Below are 20363 nucleotides of genomic sequence, written 5' to 3' on the forward strand. Positions count from 1 at the left end.
CAATTTACACAGTATATTGGTTTTGGCATGTTGATTCAAATTTAGTGATTCAGTTGTAGCAATTAGTTTCAATTTTGCTTTATTTGTAGTTTCAATTTATGATATGTAATGGTTGTTTGTTCTTAATAGTGTTTGTTGCTATTTTCAATGGATTTGATATCAACTTCATCTGAGAGTGGACAACTGAGTGTTGAAACTTCATCACTGATTCATGCTGAGAGTTCTCAATGTTACTCCCCTAACAATAAAGAATCATGGAAGTCTTTAGTCTTTCAATCTATTAAAGAGATTGAAGATTTTTATGGTAATTATGCATATAACACTGGATTTTCTATTAGGACTATGTTGAAGTCGAAGAATAATTCACAAAACAAGAAATCTGATAAGGTACATTATGTGCGTTATGTTTGTAACAAAGAAGGTTTCAAGAAGGGAAGTTTACTTAATCCTAACAACAGGCCAACAGCAGACAGTCCACTTGTTATTGAGTTTGTGAAAGTGAAAGAAAAACCTGAGGAAAGGGTTGGTTGTAAAGCTGGAATATATTTGAAGCTGGATGAAGTTTTGAATGTGTATAAGATATATAGATGGGATGTGGATCACTTTCATCCATTACACAAACCAGAGCATTCGCGTTACCTTAGATCATTTCGAGAAGTAAATGAAGTTCAAGGACAACTAGCTCTTATAAATTCTAAAGCTGGAATGTCGATGAGAACGTCTTATGAAGTTATGGGTCAAGGAGTTGGAGGCACGGAGAATCTTCCTTTTCAGTTTTCAGACTTAAAGAACTATCTAATGACAATTCGTCAAAAAGAGATGGTGGTTGGTGAAGCAACTGTAATTCAAGAATTCTTTAGAAATGAAGCCCTCTCGAAACCATCTTTTTACTATGATATTCAAGTTGATGCTGCAGAAGACATAGCTAGTATTTTTTGGTCAGATGTAATTATGCAACTAGATTATTCTCTATTCGGCGATGTCATCAGTTTTGATACAACTTACCGGACAAACAATAAATATCGGCCATTAGGTTAGTGTTTTTTACTTCTCTCAGGTTTTAAATTATTGTTTACTTTCATTAAGTTGTTCTCGCATGTGTATTATAAGTAGCAGTACATTTTGAACTTCCTAGGATTGACTATAGTTCTTACTTATTTGAACTACACGGGTTTAACCATGCTGTTTGTTTAGGGATTTTCTCGCTTCTGCCATTTGGTTTGAGACAAACTTAAATGATGTTGATTGGAATTTATATTTTGAACTGCCTAGGCATTTTGTCTTGTGTGATCGAACTTTAGTACATACTTATTAGAATACTTAGGTGTGTTTTATCATTTAGTTTACGCATTGCTGAGGCATGATTTCTTATAATTTGTGATTACAGGCTAGCAATGACTAATTAAGGGTTGGATTGGACTTAAATTAGTGATTTCTCTAATTATTTACTGTAAGTTATATATATATGTTTTATTTTGTTCTGATATGGATAATTTAAATTTCAGCTGCCTTTATTGGTTTTGACAATCATCGCAAGAGTGTTTTGTTTGGTGTTGCGCTATTGTACGATGAGACAGCAACTACTTTTGATTGGTTGTTTAAAACATTCTTGAAGTGTATGTCCAATAAGAAACCACAGACGATTTATACAGACCAGGCTAGTGCGTTATTGTGTTCAATTCCGAATAGTTTTCCAGGTGTTTTTCATGGGCTTTGTTCATGGCACATGGCAGAGAATGCAAAGAAAAATCTTGGCTCTCGTGCAAACAGTGCATTTTTTGATGAGTTAAATAATTTGGTTTCAAATGTAGATGATGAATCAGATTTTGACTATAATTGGGAGATGATGATAAATTGTTTTGATGGAAGGCCTACCTCAGACTTTAGGTGGCTTGTCCAAACTTACGCAAATCGTATGCATTGGTCTTCAGCTTGGGTCAAGTCACAGTTTACAGCTGGTCTGAAAACGATTCAGTTAAGTGAGTCTTTCAATGCTTTTCTTCGTGGATTTCTACAGCCAGACCATTCACTTGTTCGATTCTTTAGTCATTTCAACATTATGGTTCAGAGAATGAGGGATAATCATGCTGAGTTGGACTTTAAGGCTGCAAACACTAGAACAAAAAATAATTATCCCAACAGTCAGCTGATGCGGTCCGTTGTAAACAAGTACACCCCTTCTTGCTTTGCATTTATTCACAGGCAGTATGACCTTTCCTTCAAATACTATTATGAGGAGGACACAACAAAAGGGTCTGCCTTTGAGAAGTTTTTCAAAGTTTTCACAATTGATAAGGTTGGTGATAATTATGATGATGCTGATAATAACGGGCCTTCCAATGTTGATGTTTTGGATGCAGAACTTCAAGAAAACGTTTCCCCAAGTTTTGAAGATCATGATCGATTTGATGAAAGGCTTGTCACAGTTGACATTAGAAGCAAAAGTTTTAGTTGTTCATGTCGTATGTTTGAGAACAGGGGCTTCTTATGTCGACATGTTTTGAAGATCTTGGAGTTCTCAGGTGGACATGTGCAATATCATTCTTTGAAGACAATACCTGGACAATATGTTTTAAAGCGTTGGACTAGAGATGTGCGTCCGTCTGTCGATAAGCTGAAATCGACTGTCAATAGTGGTACTGAAGACACCACTCAAGCGCAACGATATCAACAAATTTGTGCTGTTACAGTTCAACTTTCTACACGTTTTTGTGCAGATCCAGAGTCATCTAAAATTTTTCTCGACGGTGTTCTTGAAGCTGGAAAAAAGGCAGAGGAGTTGCTTCTTTCTAAAGGTATTCGTACAGGCCCGACGCCATCTAAGTCTTCAAAAGTAGCTGCTGTTGGTGAAACATCTGCTGGGGTGAAGCCCACCACACCAAAGTTCAAAGAAAGACCAAATCCAATTAAGTCAAAAAAGCGACTTAAAAGTGATTATGAAAAAGCTAGAGAAAGGCAGAAATTCCTTATCAATTGGAAGAAACAAAAGAGAGATGATGAAGCTTTATCGGGGATTGTGGTCACTGATTGATTGTTTTTATAAGTTTGGTTTTTTAGGTTATAAGTTTGTACTAGATTTTATTTTGATTATTTTGATATGATTTATTGGAAATTATACATTTTCACATTCTTTAATGTTATGTATTGATGATTATATTTTGGATATGATCTAAATGAAATTATACATTTCACATTTTTTTTTATGTATTGATGATTATAGTTTGTTACAAAACCATTAGATAATTATTTTGGTTTCATGTAATACACTAACAAAACCATTAAATACTACTTATGGTTTCAGTAATAGTCATTATTTAAAACCATTTATCAATAATAGTTAAACCATGACTCTGGATAACTAGTGTCACTTTCCGTAAAAACTGGAGGGTAACACGAAAAGAAAACATAAAGTGAAAGTGCAGGACATGCGAAGTTACAACCCCAACATTAAACCCTCTTCTTCTTCTTCTAACGACATCGTTTTGCTGAAGTTAGAATTTGAGTTTAATGTGAGTGGAATTGAATTTGAGAAACGAGTTATTGGTGCGGTGTCTTTGTCTTTGTTACTCTCACAAACACAGACAACATCAAGGTCAACTGTTTTGGGAGAAAGATAGAACAAAAACCACGTTACCAGTGTGCACTAGTGAGTTACCAAACAAAGAAATTGTTAAAAATAGTTCCAAAGCAAATCAACGCTCTGAAACCATTTCCTCAGCAAAATGGTTTCAGAGTAAAACTTGCTAAAACCATTTACACAGCATATTGGTTTTCAGAGTAAAACGGTTTCCTATATGATTTTTACACAGCAAAATGTATCTGTTGAAGAGATACAAAACTTTGTGTGTACTCGCTTCAAGGCTGAGTTTCCCGTTTTGACAAGGTAAACTTCGCTCATGGTTTTATTCTATGTATAATCATTAATTTACATGCTGCTAGAACAAATGCTTTGATCATGACATTGGCCCATTCAATACCTACTTTTTGGGTGTAGCTCAAACACAAATCATGTTTTTGAGGCACATGTGCTTTATGTTAACTCTAAATCTTCAGTTAGGTTCCCTTATACATATTCTGAATTATTACTGCATTCAAATTTATGTGGATTTTAGATATAGAACAGGTGATTTGTTCCATGATTTTCCACATGTTCACCCTGGCTGTGTAATGCTTGAAAACCAGTGTTATAAGCATAAACAAAATTCTGCTACGTTGCCGCAGTTTAATAGCACTGCATTATATCAGTTTCAGACCTTGTATGAACCACAAACTATGCAGAAAAGAGTAAACTGATTTCAGGCCTTTGTAGTCAAGCCTTACTCTTATTGCATGAAACTAATTTCAGTAATATGGTGATGAATGAACTGTAATGGAAGAGGGGACAGGGTGCTAAAGAGTGGAAGGTTGAGAAGCCCATTTTTACTTATTTTTTAATGATCATTAGAAAAAAAACATATCCAGAAACATAATAAAAGAAATTAATAGTATGAAGTTGATACATGTCCAGAAAATCTTTAATCAAACTCAATAATATAAAAACATTAAAACTAATTCGAGTTCAAGTTGGACGTGCTAGCTTTTGAAGCATTTCTTCATAGTATGAAGTTGCTTCCTTCTCGACATGGGTTCTTTTGCAATTGCTTGTGTCGGTTATTATTGTGGAACATATTTCGATTCTGAAATCCATAATTTTCCCTTTCTTCACATTCTTTCTCATTTTGGACCAGTCTTTGAATGATTCCATTTGTGTATTGCCACCCTCCCATTCAGCTAGAAATTTCATGTAAAAGACTCCACAACTGTCTTTGTCAGGTTGAGTAGGCATCCTTGGTGTTTCCCACTTAAATGTGCTAAACTCGAAAGGCATTGCGATTTTTCTTTTCTTATACAAATCTGTCACAAATGCTTCCACCTCCTTCAGCCATACATCAAACATCCTCTTGTAGACAGCTGCTTCGCCATTCTTCATGTGCAATTTCTCTCCCATCAAGTTGTTCATGAATTGGAATTTTTGGCTCTGGAGATTAACAACGAAGCATACATAATGAAAGCCCGGATTTCCAATTAGTGCTGGCGTCATTATCTATTTCATCAGTAAAATAGTCAACATCATATAATTCAAACAATCAATCTGCAGAAATTTCCAAAACTATAATGAATTGAGTCTTACATATTCTAGGCATGTAGGGTCAATAGCCTTGCAATCCATGTATTTGAACTTTTTTAATCTCTCGATGAACCTTTTGCATGCAACTTTTTTTGTTATATTTAGGGCATCAGGTCTTTCCAAGCCAACCTGTATATATGAAATGAGTAAAATAAATTCCAAAAAGACATAAACAGTTTGTAAAATTTTAACTTTTATGGAATGTAATGCATACATAATTGATGAATGGTGTAAACACTCTGGTCCTGTTTTCATTTGGTTGATTCCAGTTCAAGCAATTGACCCAGGCATTTAGCACGAAGCATGACACCCATTCATCTTTTTGAAGTGTCCACAAGTCTCTCCTTTCCAGACTGAAAGCATGAGCCCTGTTATTCGAGCAGTACAAAATCTCCTCCCTACAATATTATAAAGCATTTAGCATTTAGGATATTATCCGAGATCAAAGTATTTAAGACCAGATCAAAGTTACAACCACATTTTATCCGTAAGTTCAACAACTAATTTTATCGATCACTACAAATTGAATTCGCCAAGTTATTTTCATAGTATTTTTTACCAGATCATAGTCTGCTGAGACGTGGATATCTCTATGATTTTGTGAAAATGTAAGTGACAAACATCGTTGAAACTCACACACGGGATATTGATTTTAAACCCGAGTGAATATTATATTCTCCGAGTGAATGTCTATCCTTAATATTCTTAATAACCAGGCTAACCCTGAATGTTTTAATAATACTGTCATCTGCCTAATTCCCAAGATTTCCAATCATATGAATGCTAGTGATTTCAGACCCATAGCCTTATGTTATGTGATGCTTAAGATTATTACCAAAACTATTTCCAATCGTATCAAACCTGTTTTATAAGTCCCTATCAGAGTGCCTATCAGAGTGCCTTTGTTCCAGGAAGACTAATAACTGACAATGTTTTACTTGCTTTTGAAACTTGTCATAAACTTCATATGCTCAAAAATAAGAAAAAAGGTTTTATTGGTCTTAAACTAGACATAGCTTTATAGATCCTCCTATTTGTACTCCAAAACCATTAAGTACATCTAATGGTTTTGGAGTACAACACATAGAAACCATTTCCACAGAAAAATGGTTTTGATTCAGACTTCATGTGTTACAAGTCATTGGATTAAGATGAAATGACTTCATGTGTTACAAATGAGTGATAAATCAAAATTTTAAACAAATGAGTGATAAATCAACTTACTCATCATGTGAAATGCTCCATACAAATGTTGATATATCCTTCTGCATCTTATTTGCATTTGACTCGTACACAGCTTCATCGTACGGGCTTGCAAGGTATTTTGATTTTTTCACAGTTCTTCTACGCTCAGGATATGTGCCACCAGAATAAAGCATATCATGTTTCTTTCTTTTCTTTCTCTGCACAGTCTTGACATTATCCATGTTGATTATTTGTTCTGGTAACACCGACCTTAACGAAATTGCACTGTCGAATAAATTATGTAATTGTTAGTTTGCAGAATTAATATTTTGAACAATTTAATGAATCAAGTGTAAAGTAGAGTTGTCACATTGAATCATTCTTACTTTATAACTCTATCAGATTCCAAAGGCTTCTGCCCCTCTGGGTTCTCCCCCTCCAAGTTTTCTTCCTTCACATTGCTTGCTTTGCATTGTGTCTTAACTGATTCACTATTGGCAAACACATCATATATAGGAAACCATTAGTTAGTTCTTATAGTTTTACACAACATAAATTTAAAAAAAATTATAACTCATTATATATTTTTGTTTCTTACCCTGCATTTGAAGCTTGTCCTCCATTAAAAGACTCTGGAAACTTCAAGTTTCTTTCCTCGGATTTCAAAGGCTTCTCCTCCTCCATCACGGGTGCTTGGTTCACATTGCTTGTTTCACTATATAGAAAACCATCATATACCATTATATATAGAAAATCATTAGTTAGTTCTTATAGTTTTACACATCACAAATATATATATTCATATAACCATTAAAACATATTATATATCTTCATTTCTTACCATGCATTTGAAGCTTGCCCCCATCAAAAAACTGTGGAAACTTCAAGATTGTTTCCTGTGTAAAGGAAAGATCTATATGGCATGCCTTTTTCACTGAATCATCAAGGCTTTTTGCATCAATTTCAGCTTCTTCATCATCATCAATGATTTTGTGATCGATCTCTTCTTCTACATCTTTGTCATTATTCAACCTGAAACCATCATTAATAATTTGAGACGGACGGGGTATTATGGAATTTTATGATAACTTCTATCAGAGGATTATGGAATTTTTTTCCTGTACAATTTGTTATCGTATGGTTCTGTCAGTTATTGAACATTATTTTAATTTTTGTGTGCTTTATTTTAATTTTTATTGAGTTCTTTTTGTACCTCAGTATGTGGCTATGGAAAGGAAAAGAGGCTTAATCCCTTCTCCGAGGGCTACAAAAAGAGGCAAAACAGGGAAAGAAAAAGTAGATGAAGTAGAAATTCAAGAACATAGCCCTTCTTTTGTTGATCTTCCATTTCCAATCACCACTGACATTCTACTTCGACTTCCCATCAAGTATGTTCTCATTTGTAAATGTGTTTGTAGAACATGGAGCACAGTGATTTCTGACCCACATTTTTCCAAAGTGCACTTTGAGCGGTCACCATATGGTTTCCTGATTCTGACATGTGACGTATGATTCGTCTCAAGAACTAATTTGACAGTGAATGCAACAACAGATATTTGAAGCTTGGACCTACGTTCAAGCTTCGTATTTGTGATGTCAAAATTTGTTTTGTATAAAACAGACGAGACTGGTGGCTTAAAATTTGTCAACAACAGTTATTGAACATTATTTACAAAATTATTTTAAAGAGTCTAACTAAACCCTCGACTTAAAATTAGATGCAGTACCTTTCTTCACCTCGAGTGCTTGTTTGTGGGATCGATGATTCATTCTGAGCCTGCCCATTATCCACACTAGAACTTCTTTCTTTTCTTTTGCGGGTTTTATCTGTTCTGGCACTCAAACTTCTACTATCATCAATTTCAGGTTCCACTTGAGTCGGTTGCACTTTAATCGGATTGTCCTTGGGTTTGTTTGTTTCTTTTGGAACTGCATCATTTTGCCCAGAAGTTCCAACATCTCCCTCAGCTATCCTTCTTTCCAAGGTTTCTGCGGCTGTAGTGTAGATCCGTATACAAGACCTACAGTGACTGAGATGCATCTCTGCCTGCTTTTTTTATATACATTATGTACTATTAAGATATCCCTCACCTAAAAACCATAATATTGCATAATATTACAAACACTTAACAGTTAAGCATATGTCATTTTGACACATAGTGATGTACATCCAATGAGAATATTGACACACTGCTTCTATGCAATCTCCATTAGTGATAGAGCCAAACCGCAAGTGCACGGCCTATCGAAGTAATAGTAGTAAGAAGAGTATCGTTCTGCTAGGGAGTTGTTTAATTCAATTAACCTTTAAAGAATGATTAGAGGAGGAGAAAGTTTGATAAAAAGAGGTTTGATTGCTGAAGGTAAATAACAATAATAATAAAGAGCCTTGGGATTATTGGTTTGTCATAATAACAAATCTTTCACTAGACAAGACTTTAACTTCTAATTCCATGATTTACATCGTAATTTCTTAAGACCGGTTTCCCTTTAGCCCCTCACCTTTCCGATGAAAGTCCGGTGAGAGTTTACTTCTAGTAGCCAAGCCTATTTCGCTGACTTGATTACTAGAAGATGCTTATAAGGATTGAAACTACCTGTGTCTCAATAATTGCAAGGACTATTTCACTGTCTTGCAATTATTGTCTAGATTCACTTGTTCCAACATCAAAGCTCCGCTCTCGCTTTATGAATTGATGTTTGGGATAATGGATTAACAATTATCAAACCCTCTGCTTTTGCTTCCACAGTTTGATAATTGTTAATTCATGTTAAAACGGTGAATCTAAATTAGAAATTACGGCCACATAGAATTAGGGTTAAAGCTTGGTTCGTTAGGATTATGTCATTAGACTTCCCAACAATCCCAAGACAAAGAAGTCTACTCACTCAAGTGAGTGTGTGCGTGCAGTCCAGCCTTTTTCTTGCTCCTGTATAAGACAGATATTATGAGGAAAAGGTTCTATCCTTAATGCTAAAGTAACTGATAAAAGTCCTTTCTTCATTTCATATAAGAGTGATGGGAATTTAAGTTAAAATTAAATTAGATTAGATTAACAATTAAGCTCAAAGGGGCTGCAGATGCTTAGGGGCTATCTATCCTCATAGGAAGTCTTTTTGGATGTAATTGTCCTTTCCCCCTAGATTCAAAATCACCCTAAGCAGTGCTGCAAAATTTTCTTTTATTTCATCTCCGCGTAGGAAGTCTTTTTAGATGTAATTGTCCTTTCCCCCTAGCATTGATGAATTTATTTTTCCTTAAGTTCAAATTAGGGAGTCACCACCACAATTAGGAAGTTAGGGATTGTCCTTTTCCCCCACATGTTGGTGCCATTCTCCCGCCCCATTTTAACTTTAACAATTTAAGAATAAAACAATAAAGTACAATTGATTAATTTCCCACACAAACTTATACTACTTTTACTCTAAAGACTTTAAAGGGTCTAAGTTAACATTAAAGATACAACGTGCTCCTTAAAATACCTATTCATACACTTGCTCAAAGATTGCAACCGGGTGCTTTTCTCATAGGAGAATTTTCACCATAAAACAAGATATGGGTATAGCAAGAACAAAAGAAACACAAGAAACTACTTTCATGTACAAGAAACAACCTTTAGAGAAGAGACAAAACAAAATTTTTTTGCCAAATTTTACATTGAAAACAAGCTACTAGTCATGCCTTTCACTATAAAAACAAAACAAAAGAATAAAGTTCAAGGGAGTTTGGAAACACTACGACTCTAGACACTTTATTAGGCCCCCCCACACTTAGGGGAAGCATTGTCCTCAATGATTCAAAAGAAAAAGAAATTAAAAGAGAAGAAGAAGAGGTAGAAGAAGGATAGGAGAAAGAGAGAAGAGAGAAGGGAAGAGAGGAAGAGGAAAGCTCACAGTTTATTGAGGTCCATAAGGAGGACCTTGGAGTTGTAGGTGTTGCATCATCCGGCGAAGCATCTCATTATTTTCTTGAGTTAAGCGATTGCCCCTTTGAACATCGTTCCTTAGTCCGGCGATTTCAACACCTTGCCTTTGTTGCTCGGTGCTTACTCTTTCAACTTCATTGTGAATCCATGCCCATCTTTGATCTTCATTGAGCTCACCGGCTTCATGGTCATGGTACTCTCTCTCATGGTGCAAGTTAGCACCTTCTCCCGCATCATGAGCTTGCTCACCAAGAACCTGTACATCATCAACATACAACCAATTCTCTTCCACCTCGGTGGTAGTCCGAGATGGGTTAGGAAGTAAAAACATAATAGGCACATTTAGCTTGAGTTGTTAATGGAGAGGTGGACGATGTTTAATGAAATTCATAGCAATGAGGGTTTCCCTATTGAGCCTATTGTTTCCCTCAATTGGTTTGATCCCCTCATCCTCACTCACCCCAAAACACCTAGCTATGTATGTAATGATGCCACCCACCACTATGTCGCCCTTACCGACTGGTCTAGTACCTACAAAGTCTAGGTAATCAATCAAATAGAAGCAAGTGTTGACGGGGTGGTTTTAGAGCATTGCCCATAACATGAACAACTCATCGGTTCTAGTGTTTCCTAGCTCGGTTCTACCCCAAATAGTGCAAGCCATTACCCGTTGAAGGTACCTAAGGATCGGGTTGTGAATGTTGCTAGCTTTGTTGGACCTAGAGATAAAAGATGTAAGGCCGGTGATACGCTCCCAAAAGGCAGCTGGGTCATAGTTATCCGGTTTTAAACTATCATCCCAATGATCATGGATATATCCCTCATTAGCAAAACCTAAGGCATCACAAAAGTGCTGAAGAGACATATTATAATCAACATTCATTAACCGGAAAACAACTCTATGATTGGGGTTATCAAAATTCAACTTATCTTTGGTAAAAACAATTGAGCTTAAAAATTCATAAGTGAAATTCTCATAACCCCTCATAGGTGTTAGCATATCAGTCCAACCTAGCCTTCCTATTAACCTAAAAACATCATCTCTAAGCCCTAGCACATTCAAATCATATGAATCAGGATATCTAGAGGGATGTAATGTTTTAGAAGTAAGAATTTTGTACCTGTCCCTTTGCTTGTTGTCCTTGAACTGGATCCCATGATTCTTGACTTGTGCTTGCTTCTTTGAGGAAGGACCGGAAGAGCTTGCTGGTTCCTTACCACTTCTTCTTGAAGCCATTTGACCCTTGTTTGAATTGGTTTGAAGGTTTAGGGTTGGGGAAGATTTTTGGTGGAAAGGATTGGTTTAGGGTTGGGGTTGATGTGTAAGTAAGGTTTATGGGTTTAGTTATGGAGATTGGTTGAGAATTTGTGGTGTTTGGGTTAGGTTTTGAAAGATTAGGGTTTTGGTGAATTATGGGTTTGGGTGGATGAAAGTTGTTTTTGTTTGGTGGTTTATGTTTGGAATGAAGTTTGTGATTGTTTGGTGAAAGAATTGAGTGGATTGGTTGAGTTTTGAGGGAGATATGAAGGTTTGAAGGTTGGTGGTTATGGAGGTTTAGAGAGAGAGGTTTAGAAGATGAAAGAAGTTTGTGGTTTGAGAATGAGTGGAGAAGAAGAGAAAAATTGAAGTTATAGGTGGGTAGGAGTCGGGCACGGCCGTGCCACCCTTGGCACGGGCCGTGCCAACATTCGGACTTTGGCCTTCAAATTTTCTTAAAAAACCTGGCACGGCCGTGCCAACCTTCTGGTCACAGGGCTTCAAAATTTTTCAGCTTTTCTTGAATCATACTCGGACAATTACCTACAAAGCACTTAAAACAAACAAAACTAAAGCAATTAAATGCGTGGGTTGCCTCCCATGAAGCGCTTGTTTAGAGTCACTAGCTTGACGGTTAGAAAGTGGCTTTAACTATCATATACCCAATCTCTCACTAAGGGATAATGGCAACAAACTAACATTCTCTCCCAAATCACACATGGCTTTCTCAAATGTTTTATATCCTATGACACAAGGTATGGAAAATCTCTCTGGATCCTTAAGTTTAGGTGGCAATTTGTTTGGAAGTATTTCAATAAAATTTCTAAACTGCTCATCTAACTTGGATTTAGCAAACTCTTGTGTTAAAGGAATTTTAGGCTCATGAGATGGTGAAACAAATGGCTTGTCATTCTCTCCTATAGCTTTCTCACTTTGAGGCTTATCACTTCCTATGTCTCCTTCATTGGTCTAAATTTTCACAACGGGGTCCTCTAATTGGTTACCATCCCTAAAAATAATAGCACTTATATGGTCTTTGGGGTTGGTTTCGGTTTGGTCTAGAAGGACTTCGGAGGTTTGAGAGGGAGTAGCCACCTGTTGGGATACTTGAGAAGTCTGAGTCTCTATCATCTTACTGTGAGTAACTATGGAGTCTACGTTCGATGTATGTTTGGCAAGAGAGTCCTTCAAAAATTCAGTTTGATTTTTAAGCTCTTGGAGCTGCTTGGATTGATCAATAACACATTTTTCTAGTAAAATTTCCAAGCTGGATTTTTGAGGAACTCCTTGGTTGTTTGCATAACCGGGTGGTGTTGTTTGTTGTCCAAAAAGATTTTGAGGGGTTTGAAAAAAAAATTGATTGTTTTTAAACCCTTGACTATATTGAGCATAGTTTACTTGCTCAGGACTTCTAACAACACTACCTAGTTGGCAATCAATGCCAATATGGCCAAATACACCACAAACTTCACAAAGAGGTGATACAGGGGCAGGTGTGACAGCACTAGTATTTATTTTATCAAATTTTTGTGTGAGTGCCTCAACTTTAGCAGCTAGATGATCAAGGGAAGAATTTTCATACATACCTACCTCTTTCTGAGAGGGTGAAGGAGCAACATTAGTGGTGTCCCTTCCGTAGGTCCACTGATAGTGGTTTTGTGCCATGTCCTCGATCAAAGCATATGCTTCTGTGTATGTTTTGTTCATCAAAGCTCCACCTGCAGCTGCATCAACATAAATTTTTGTGGGATAAAAAAGACCATTATAAAAAGTGTGAATAATAAGCCAGTTCTTTAAACCATGATGGGGACAAAGTCTAAGCATTTCTTTGAAACGCTCCGACGCATCGTAAAGCGATTCTCCATCTTTTTGAGTGAATTGTGTGATTCGATTCCTTAATTGAACTGTTTTAGAATAGGGGAAGAATCGGGCAAGAAAAGTTTGCTTCATTTGATGCCATGAAGTGATAGAACCAATTTCCAATGAATTAAACCAAGTACTAGCTCTACCCCCTAGGGAAAAAGGAAAGTAGTGCAGCCTTACGACCTCTTGGTTTGCATTCACGGTTCCACTGAGTCTTAAAAAAGTTGAAATATGAAAATTCGGATCCTCAGTGGGTGATCCGAAAAATTGATTTTGCTGCACTAAGTGAATAAGTGCAGGTTCTATTTCAAAATTGTCATCAATCGTTGGGTACACAATAGCATCGTATGACTCATTTGAAGATGGGATTGCATACTCTATGAGAGTGCATTCCTTAGTCATATCGTTATTATCTTCCCAAGAAGTTAAAGGCAAAAGAAGAAATAGAAAAAGAAAGAATAAAGAAAGAGATATATATATTTTTTTTCTATATATAAAATAAAATAAAATAAAGAAAAAGATATTTTTTTTTTCAGTCTAATCACTATTAAAAAGTTAATCAAATTACAACAACTCCCCGGCAATGGCGCCAAAAACTTGATAGAGCCAAACCGCAAGTGCACGGCCTATCGAAGTAATAGTAGTAAGAAGAGTATCGTTCTGCTAGGGAGTTGTTTAATTCAATTAACCTTTAGAGAATGATTAGAGGAGGAGAAAGTTTGATAAAAAGAGGTTTGATTGCTGAAGGTAAATAACAATAATAATAAAGAGCCTTGGGATTATTGGTTTGTCATAATAACAAATCTTTCACTAGACAAGACTTTAACTTCTAATTCCATGATTTACATCGTAATTTCTTAAGACCGGTTTCCCTTTAGCCCCTCACCTTTCCGATGAAAGTCCAGTGAGAGTTTACTTCTAGTAGCCATGCCTATTTCGCTGACTTGATTACTAGAAGATGCTTATAAGGATTGAAACTACCTGTGTCTCAATAATTGCAAGGACTATTTCACTGTCTTGCAATTATTGTCTAGATTCACTTGTTCCAACATCAAAGTTCCGCTCTCGCTTTATGAATTGATGTTTGGGATAATGGATTAACAATTATCAAACCCTCTGCTTTTGCTTCCACAGTTTGATAATTGTTAATTCATGTTAAAACGGTGAATCTAAATTAGAAATTACGGCCACATAGAATTAGGGTTAAAGCTTGGTTCGTTAGGATTATGTCATTAGACTTCCTAACAATCCCAAGACAAAGAAGTCTACTCACTCATGTTCATCGTAGACATGGGGGAAGAAGAGGAGAGAAGACAATAAAATAAATTGCAAAAGAGAAAGTAAAGGAATAAAAGACTTTTATTGAAATAATAACTAAAATATTCTCAGCAAAGGTGAATGTTTATGGTGGAGAGCTACTCTATTTATAGCTTTACAATCGACTTAGAAACTAAGCAACTAAAAGGGCAAAACAGTAAAGCTGCAACAGGGTAACTTGGGCTTGAAGAAAAAGCAGCAAAAGTGGCTTCTGGAGGTGGCACGGCCGTGCCACATGTTGGCACTGGCCGTGCCACATGTTGGCACTGGCCGTGCCAAGCTTCTGACTTGGTGGGAACATATTTTTGTTCCGTATCTTCGTATTTTCGCACTGTATTTGCTCCAGTCCTCTTTCTTTTGCTCCAAGACACCTTCCACCATATATTCGTTCCTAAAATATAATAAAAAGCAATTTGAAGTAAAATATTCAAAAAGGAAATAAATATGCAATAAAATCAAATCAAATCTTTATAAAACTAAACTAAATAAAGCAATAAAATAGACTAATTAATGACTCATCAATTAGTCACATCATGAACTACACAATCTTGTTTGGTTTATAATTTAGTGTAAAATATAGTCTCAATTGATCAGTATGAGGCTCCACATGCACATAAAGCAATTATGTAAAGTGTAATGTGAGAAATATGTGAATCAGAGAGGCTTGGCTCTCTGGCTAGCAAATTTCAACTCATAAACTAGTGTTGCATCTATTTACAACCATTATTTCAATCATATCCTAATGAAAAATCATATTCAAAAGACCAAAACCAACAATTAGGTAAAGTGTAATGCGAGAAAATTTCTCACATTCACGTTATAATGATATTGCATAAATAGTAGTTATATGATTATTTTCCTCTCACCTCAGAGAGTGGACAAGTATTTGCATCAAAACACAACACAAGCGGACCTTCATCGGTGTTGTACAGCCTTGTTACCCCGACGATCAGTCCATGCTCGAGTCCCATAAGATCATGGACCTTCTGAAGGTCTTGGTTTGCCGTCTTGACATCCCAATCACGAAGTGATGGACGCTTGTATTTTCCTGTCAGAAATGGGCTTCTCTTCCCCATTTTCTCCATGTAATTAATCTGCACAATAAATACAGCACATAGATAATTTAAATGTCAACCACTTTGTTGTTTTAAAAATATATATATAAATATATATAAAATGATTACCATTAGGAAGTGGAAGTCCGCTAATGGATTTGCAACCTCCGGAGTTTGCAGGCCTTCTTTCATATATCCAAGAACATGTGAGCACCAGTTATATGAGGATACCCCAGCTGGATCTTCTAATATGTGTGCATATTGGATAGATACAAAGCTGCTATTAGTGGGGCACAAAACACAGTGAATGATATAACAAATTGCACCCTTCACCCACGCTTTTGGTTTCTCTATAGTCTTCAATACTCTCTCCAACTCTGTCACCCTCACAGAAGCAGAATAATTACCATTCAATCCTAATTCTTTCCTCAAGCTCTTTATTGCTGCCTCCGAGCAAAGATCGACTTTAATCTGCTTCCCCGCCATTGGAAGCTCATACACTCTATGTACATCATCTTCTTTCAAGGGAAGTACCCCAGTCTTGCTTAATCTAATCCACATATGCTCTTTCTCAAAGTTTTTAACAACCCAATCCACAAAGAAAGTGTGGAATTTTGTCCAGTTGCAGATATGCATCATTCCTCCAAAACCACTGTCATTTAGAAGCCCAACTATCTCATTTTTTCTTCTTTTGCCATCTACTGATTGCATAAGATCATATACCTTAGGTATACTCATTTTGTGCCTCAGTCTTTGTTTTGCATTTTCATCATCTGATTTTCCTTCATCGAAATCTTGTGCTTCATTCTGTTGTTTCTTTTTTTCATTCTTCTTTATGTACTGCTTCTTTTCTTTTCCCTTAGCCTTGTCTGATTTCCGCTCCTTATTTTTATCACCACCGCTCCTTAATCTTGTGACATTCCTTTGCTCATCCTCCGATTGTGTCACTCCAATACTGAATGATGGAATTGGCCCTAGGTCCCTGGTTTTTTTCACCTGCATGATCATAGAAAACCATTAAGTACATCTAATGGTTATAGTGTACAACACATAGAAACCATTTCAGCAGAAAAATGGTTTTGGTATAATTTTATTAAAAACAACAAATACATTATGGACATTTTGTTAAAGTAACTTTTAAGTTCTAACTAGACATGCACAATTGAAAACTGTCAATTAAATTTCTCCAACATTTCAATCAAAGCATAACAATGCAGGCGCTCAACAACAAAATAACAGAACCTAGACCAACCTGTTGTTAAGATATAAGTATAACTAATAAATTAAGTTTCAACTTTACAGGATCAAAATAATACAAGTAGTCAACATCAAATCAAAATAACAGAACACAACTTTCTTACATAAGAAACTATAGGTTTACTAAACTATTCTACTAAACTATAGTTGTTGCAGTGGATATAATTTATGTCAAAATCAAAATGGATACATAGCAAAAACTCACAACAACAGAATACACATACACACACACACACACACATTTATGTTAAAGGAACAAATGAAACTCCCAACAACAAGGATAACACACATACACAATGTAATTCATGGATACCAAAACTACAACAACAAATTTTAATCTTGGTTTACACAATTCAAACATTCTTGAAAATAAAGCAGATTGCATATAGTGTGAAAGAAACTATCTAGTCATACTTTTGAGGTGCATTAAGATAAGTCAAATGCAATATTTAATGGGCTCACATACGTGAAATGTTATCTTTTTCTTTCTCACACGACGCAGAAGATTCGTAAATTCTTTTCCAGAATAAGGCTATAACACTTTATTTCTATGTATCTTTTGATGTTTCTTTTCTTTGTAAATTTATTTAAAAGGTCTCAAGCAAGCACTACAATTCTTTTCATTAATATCAATTAATGTTCCCTTCAATTACGCGGGGCCGCAGAACTAGGTGTAAGATACAGCATAGAACACCAAACTGAACATTTACAGGGGGCCGCTGAAGCGCGGAAACAACACAAAAACAGTCCAGCACTAAACTGCTGCTGTAACAACTAAGGTGCCGAAGCAGAAGGCCCAACAAAGGATGCCCAGCAACTCAAAAACACGGCGCCCAACAGTGGTTAACGCAGCAATCGCCAACTGAAACACAGCCTAACACAGAATCCCCAAAACCGAAGTAACCAGCCAGAAGCAACAGACCAGCAGCACCTCATAACAGAACCAGCACAACTAGCGCATAAAACGGTCCCACGGGTTCCACACCCATTCATAAAATAAACATGCCTTAATTTTGAGATGAGAAAAACTCTACCGCCAAGACAACACTTTGACCTCTTCCACAAGCTCCGCTCCCCTAATCTCCGCATTATTGAAAATGCAATCGTTTCTCGCTTTCCATATTACCCACATGGTCGTATGCCAAATAAGACGCAACCCCATTTTAGCCTTCTTATTTGTTGCCAAACCGTCCCAACATGCCCAGTGAACAACCAAATTCGAAGGCATAATGAATGCCCCCCGTAACCAAAACAACAGCTGTTTTACATCTTAATAATAATGCTATGGCTAGTCAACTATAAGACAACAATTAAAATTTATAAGAGATATAATTTTCCATTGTTTCACACTACACAATACAAATACATATATACATACACTGTCCATATATTTTGACAGAAAACCATATGCATCAATATTTCAATATAAGATAGCCTATCCACTGCACTGCATTAGTGCATCTGTCCATATATTTTGAACACTTAACTGCATTCTCAATCAAGTGTGGCATCACAGTCTCTCATCTATTAAGAGATCAATCAAACAATAGCTATGGATATAGTGGCGCTATAGCGCTATAACATAACAATTTGAACAAACCGCTATTGTTCAACGATACTCGATTTAGTTCAAAGTATTGTCAAATAATGGCTATAAACTTCATGAAATTTGATCATACAGTTGTGTAAGAAAACAGTTAAACCAACTAAAAAGCAAATATCTGTTCTTTTCGTTCAGAGAATCCTTCATACACTCTTGGCATTTTCCACTAATTAACTGTTTTGATTTTCATAGCCAAATTAAGAGAAAATGCAGGGGGAATAACAAAAAAAAATCTTCAAAGGAATAAACATCCATGTCTATCCAAGTATGTGACTCATAATTTCAGTAGTAACTCAACATGAAGTGTTACATCTCTACTTTTCTTACGAAAAATGAAGTAAACATAAGTGTGATTCTTTTACCTTCTCGGCTAAGGAGACAAAAAAGCTCAAGCTGCAACAGATAGTGTACAGAGGGCTACAAAATATTTGACTATGCTAATTAATTTTAGTGTACTAGATTACTTGTGAATTTTCTCGTAACTGTGTGATACGGTTCGGATTCCTTGCAGTAAAGGAAGCACGCATAGAAACAGGGAACTAAGATTAACAAGATTAACAATACCTAACAAGATTAACAATATCTAACAAACAGGGAACTAAGAAATAATACAAATTTTCTACTAAATTCTACTGAACTATAGCTTGATAGATCCTCCTATTTGTACTCCAAAACCATTAAGTACATCTAATGGTTTTGTAGTACAACACATAGAAACCATTTCAACAGGAAAATGGTTTGTGAATAATTTTAAATTTGTGGAAACATTCAACAGTCTGAAAGCATTTCCAATACAATTTTCAAATGTTTTCTCCAAATCAAAATTAAACCGTCAGTTTAGAGTTACACATTTGCACATTAATCAGTCAATTTAGGGCATCGGATTGAGATTTTCCCAAATTGAAATCAAATTTTCTTTCTATCTAACAGAGAAACCTTATTGAACTAAACAAAACCATTTTAAAGTAACAGAAACACTTTGATTCATAACACAATAACGATAAAGAAGTTAAGTTCAAACCTGATTTGATTTCGACATGTTGCTGTTTGTTGAGTTTGGATGGTGAATGACGGTAATGTTGATGAAGATGCTGGTGTTTGAAGACGTTGGTGTAGTGAGTGACGGCGTTGGAAGTGAACGACGGTGAAGACGCTCGTGTAGTGAACGACGGTGTTTCCGATGGTGAAGAAAGACGACGATGTTGCTTGCTACCTTGTGTTGATGAAGAACGACGGCGATTGTTTCCGGTGGTGGAGGTTGTTTCCGATGGATTTCCGGTGGTGGAGGTTGTTTCCGATGGTGGAGAATGTCTTTTTTGAGAAATGACGTGAGTTGTTTGAGAAATGGAATTTTGTTTTGCCAATTTTCTTTGTTTTCAGTTTTGGGGGGTGTAAGAAGCAAATTTTGTTGGGCTACAGATTAATGGGCCATATTAAAAATCCTTATGCAGGGTGCATAAGGAAAATCCTTATGCACCATAACCAGACCCCTGAAAATCATCATAATATTAAGCAGATATTATTTTCAAAACAAATACCAATATTCTTTTTTTCTCATCGGCCTGTTCTACTTGATGAATTTTAAAATACCATGTGTTTCTATAACCGTGAAACTTATATTTAATAGTCTTATTCATCCTAATTTACGTACTTGTGAGCTTAGCTTAGTTCGTATGGACAATGCATAATATATGCAAGGTCTGAGTTCAAACCCTGACCACCACCAAAAAAA

At 36.0% G+C, this 20363-nt stretch overlaps 2 protein-coding genes and 1 non-coding gene across 3 annotated transcripts; 2 read left to right on the forward strand and 1 right to left on the reverse strand.

Moving 5' to 3' along the window:
* Positions 1-135: 135 nt before the first annotated feature.
* LOC146937606 (protein FAR1-RELATED SEQUENCE 5-like) lies at positions 136-3031 on the forward strand. The gene is made up of 2 exons (XM_085749474.1): positions 136-1033; positions 1506-3031. Exons 1-2 carry the CDS (start codon positions 148-150, stop codon positions 3029-3031), a joined length of 2412 nt encoding a protein of 803 aa, XP_085605600.1. The 5' UTR covers positions 136-147.
* Positions 3032-4558: 1527 nt separating this feature from the next.
* LOC146937607 (uncharacterized) lies at positions 4559-19737 on the reverse strand. The gene is made up of 12 exons (XM_085749475.1): positions 19653-19737; positions 15901-16767; positions 15583-15810; positions 8213-8399; positions 8080-8143; positions 7208-7384; positions 6951-7067; positions 6739-6843; positions 6392-6637; positions 5382-5565; positions 5171-5296; positions 4559-5083 (listed from the first exon to the last, which is right to left on the reverse strand). The coding sequence occupies exons 1-12, from the start codon at positions 19668-19670 to the stop codon at positions 4559-4561; spliced, it is 2844 nt and encodes a 947-aa protein (XP_085605601.1). The 5' UTR covers positions 19671-19737.
* LOC146937608 (small nucleolar RNA R71) lies at positions 13332-13438 on the forward strand. The gene has a single exon (XR_015033744.1). It is a non-coding gene; the product is annotated as a small nucleolar RNA R71 (small nucleolar RNA).
* Positions 19738-20363: the final 626 nt, after the last annotated feature.

The sequence above is a fragment of the Medicago sativa genome, chromosome 3 (assembly GCF_051527215.1).
Source record: "Medicago sativa cultivar Bolivia chromosome 3, Bolivia_mono, whole genome shotgun sequence".
Taxonomy (NCBI): Eukaryota; Viridiplantae; Streptophyta; class Magnoliopsida; order Fabales; family Fabaceae; genus Medicago; species Medicago sativa.